Source organism: Triticum urartu, chromosome 3 (genome assembly GCF_003073215.2).
Source record: "Triticum urartu cultivar G1812 chromosome 3, Tu2.1, whole genome shotgun sequence".
Classification (NCBI taxonomy): domain Eukaryota; kingdom Viridiplantae; phylum Streptophyta; class Magnoliopsida; order Poales; family Poaceae; genus Triticum; species Triticum urartu.
Genome location: NC_053024.1, coordinates 638,101,334 through 638,105,266, shown reverse-complemented (window position 1 = coordinate 638,105,266; position 3,933 = coordinate 638,101,334). Strand labels below are relative to the sequence as shown.

Genomic DNA, 3,933 nt, shown 5'->3' with positions numbered 1-3,933 from the left:
GCTAGGTTTTCGTCCTGCAGTGGATAATCTCGATGGCCAGTGCTCACAGTGGGTTTCCCGATAATGCTCGAACCCGCTCTCCCCTCTCGTGTCTCTTTCTCTGGACTGGTGAATTTTATTAGTATTTATGAACTAACAAAAATCATGTGAAAAATGGTCCGCGGCTGTTGCTGCCCATTTAAGCCCGATTTTCGTGCTCATATATTGGTAATAACGTTTGTCTATCCCAGTGAGACATGTAGCCGGACTTGGGGGCGTGGCTAGCACGGACCCCATTTTAAGTTGAGGTCGCCGGTTTGAGTCCCCGCTGTTACTTTTGCATATTGATTTTCTCTTTGTACTGTTTTCTGCAAGGTGGGCCCCAACTGTCATAGAGACGTAACTGGGACTCATCTAAGAAAAACAATAAGTGGCTTTTTCGTGATGATAAAAATCCAGGGTGTTTCCCACAAAAATCAAACCACACGCCCTTGTCTCTAACTACTTGTCACTGAAACTGGGTCCCATGCCACATTGGCGTGCCTCGTCAGCACCCTGTGCGTATATAAACAAACGTGATTTGCATCGTAGATGTACATCAAAGCCAAGTTTTGTCACGGTTCAATGTACGCCGCAAGTTTTAGCACCAAACTGATTTTTCTCGCCAACTTCAGACACCTGTGGTGTAATTAGTCAAACCACATTGGATAATAAAACACGTCAGAACCGTGCGGTCCGGACAGTTTAAGCGTCCGTGTTGAAAATGTGCTAAGCACTATTTAAGATCGAGAAATGTCTTCCTGGGGATCATCAACGGCAGAAATTACAATAGCTAAAGCAACAAGCAACAAGACATGCACTCGAGGGGATAGCTAGCCTGGTAGCGAACACATGCAGATGTCCAACACAGAACTACACACGTAGACCAACAACAACACATGCATCATCCTCTGCGGTTAACAGCATCGATCTTCTCCAGGATTATTGCCGCATGATCTAGCTAGAAGCCTAGAACTGCTGGAAGAGGAGCACCCAGGCCAGAAGAGTGCCTGTTATGACGAGCGACCCGCGCGCCGGCGCAGGGGCGCCCGCATGCGCATGGGCCGGCGCCAGGTCCGGGCCACCCGCATGCGCCAGCGCCGGGTCCGGGCCACCCGCTGGCACCGGCTCGAATGTCAGCTGGCCGCCGTCGCCATGAATGTCGTAGGTCATGGTCCTGCCCGTCTGCAGCAGGCTGCCCAGGACGGCCGCGCCGTTCGGCGACGGCAGTATGGTGAGGCACGTGCGCCATTCGTCGTAGATGGAGAAGTAGTTCTTCACATTGAGTTCCATCGCCGCGTCGGCGCCGTCGAACACCAGCGCTAGCCTTGGAACCTTAACGCTGCGGAAGTTCTCCTTGAGGAAGCACAGGTCGTCGGATGTGGCGTTCATCGGAGCTACGCCCTGTGACCGAATCCTGCTCGCGAGCTCCTGCCTCAGAACCTGGTACGCGGCCTCTGGGAGGAATGTGTAGGGAATTGTTGTGCTGAGGAACACCCCGCCGGAGCCGTCTTCCTTGATGGCGAAGGCCCCCGCCTGGATGTCGGCGAGGAGCTCCCCGTGGACCTGAATGCCGGTGAGGTTGACGTAGTAGAGGTAACTGTCCTGTTTGGTCGTGGCCAGCAGCAGCGGCGTGCTGTTGTTGCCCAAAGCCGGCGCGGCGCCCGCGTCGCCCAAGCCGAGGAAGCTGTTGTCGTCGCCGTTGTTGTCGTCGATGAAATAGGAGAACTTGGAGACGTGGAGCTGCGAGACGAGGGAGAGGGGGGCCCTGCCGAATCCGGCGAAGCCAGAGACGCCGCCGAGGGCCCGCGCCGTGACGTTGTCGCTGCAGCCGAACACCATGCCGGGGACGGACTTGGCCCCGAAGCTGAACGTCTCGGTGGCGAGGTAGCCGGACATGGAGCCGCTGCCGTGGCGCTGGAAGTCCCATGCGTAATTGCAGTGGTCGTCGGGGTGGATGCAGTTGTCGTCGGGGGCCAGGCTCTGGCATGCCGTGTCCTTGCAGCCAATCGGGGCGAAGGAGCTGCCGGGCCTGAAGGTGGGCGCCTGCGACTGCGTGAACCCATGTTGGCCGCACTGCGCCCAGACGAGCTGCTCGGTGATGTCCATGACGAAGGAGAGGGTCTGCCGCGGCGTGCCGACGGAGAGGTCGAAGACGAGGGCGCCGAAGCTGTCGGGCGTGGAGGCGCGGGCATTGTCTGCGACCCAGTTGACGATCTTGGGGTTCGGCCGGACTGCCGCCTCCGACGAGCCCGGCGCCAGCGGCGCAACCAGGAGGAGAAGCAGGAGAAGCGAGCGCGCAGCTGGCATCGCTACGGCCATTGTGTGTTCTCTGGATGAACTACAAGGTAAGCTAGGCCGCCGTGTTGGCCCTGGCGACACGATATATACGGAAACTGATATTTGCTGGAGAGGCGACGCCGCAGCGACGTGCACATGGACGCCCGCCGAGGAGGAGTGGGTGCTTTAATTTGAAGCTGGTACGCGCTACGCGGTCGTAGCCCTCATCGATCGGGGAAGGAGGAGCAGCATCATTAACTGCGCCTGGTCTATCTCTATCCTGCATTGCTCAAACCATGCAAGCATTTGTTCTCTATCTATATGCGTATATGCTGCTGCGTAGTACTCGGTTGGCAAAAGGCCCCCTCTCAAGCACGGGCCTCACCATGCACCTCTGCCGGCCTCATGCACCCACGACTGCTAGAGAGGAGAGGACATTGATCTACCATTTCGAAAAAATATACTGTAATACGCATGTCATGTCACGGTCATCAGTTCACACACTCTCTGCTACTCGAGATTATTTATTACCTACTAGTAACACCGATGTAATGCTGGAGCACAGTTAACAGGATGCATGGTCGCACAAATTGCCCAAAGTTTCGAACGTCATTACGGGAGAATACATGTATTTACTTCCTCTGTCTTGAAATACTTTATTAAACTTTTTTAATTAGTTAGGGCATATCCAACACCGACCCGCAAACGGACAAGGAGGAGTCATCAATCCAACCCTATACCTCCGTGTGATCACTAATGCTTTTCGCCAAACATGCGTTGGAAAAAAAAAACAGAGGCAAATAGCCTTCCACCAACACATGCATGTACTAATCAAATCGCTTGGGGAAAAAAGTGAAAATAAATCCATCTGACAAACATTAGCATTGTAGTCTTTCTAAAAAAATATAAGAGCAATTTTATCACTATTTTAGTAATCTAAATGTTCTTATATTTTTTTACAGAAGGAGTACGTAGGATCCTAATGATCTTAATTACAGGTGCTTCCGCCGTGTACATGACTCCCTTCCGTCAAACAAGGACAAGGGATCTGTAGCGCAAATTTGTGCACATTCTATTCAATTTTTTTTCGACAAAGGTGAATTTTATTGGCTCAATATAGAGCATCAAGAGGATACAAACACACCGAGCACACAGCCGGCCTCTACACAGTTAGGATGCACTCAGCCAACACAAACACACACACACACATAAAAGACGCCGACAAATAACAAAGTCATATAAGACCAAAGCTATGCATATGCGAGAAAAAAACTCCAAAATGAACAAATCCGCGGTCGACAAACTACAACAATGACCATATCTGCATCATTCATCTCATGACACCACATGGACGATGAGATTCTTCAACGGCAACACCTTCAGGAAGGGAGCGACGCTCAAGCATCGTCGTCGCCGGATCCAACCACCAAAGGTCAGAATCAAAGTTCTCACCTTGAAGATCGAGTCCGAGCATATCCGGGCAATGTTTTCAACAAGATAACGACGTAAAAACATCACCATTGCCAGGTATAACCAACTCAGGTCAGACCTAGGCTTTCACCTCGGAGCTTGAGACTGGGTACTCGAGTAGCACCGCCATCAGTCACTAATGTGTTGTCGCCACCACTTTTTCAC

The 3,933-nt window shown here is 52.5% G+C and overlaps 1 protein-coding gene across 1 annotated transcript; it reads right to left on the bottom strand.

Moving 5' to 3' along the window:
- Positions 1–762: 762 nt before the first annotated feature.
- On the bottom strand, positions 763–2,499 carry LOC125548934 (aspartic proteinase nepenthesin-1-like). Its single transcript, XM_048712449.1, has one exon. The coding sequence runs from the start codon at positions 2,338–2,340 to the stop codon at positions 988–990; it is 1,353 nt and encodes a 450-aa protein (XP_048568406.1). The 5' UTR covers positions 2,341–2,499; the 3' UTR covers positions 763–987.
- Positions 2,500–3,933: the final 1,434 nt, after the last annotated feature.

Bases quoted from the DNA above. Each gene is read 5' to 3' on its own strand.
- LOC125548934 (XM_048712449.1), bottom strand. From the start codon at position 2,340: ATGGCCGTAGCGATGCCAGCTGCGCGCTCGCTTCTCCTGCTTCTCCTC.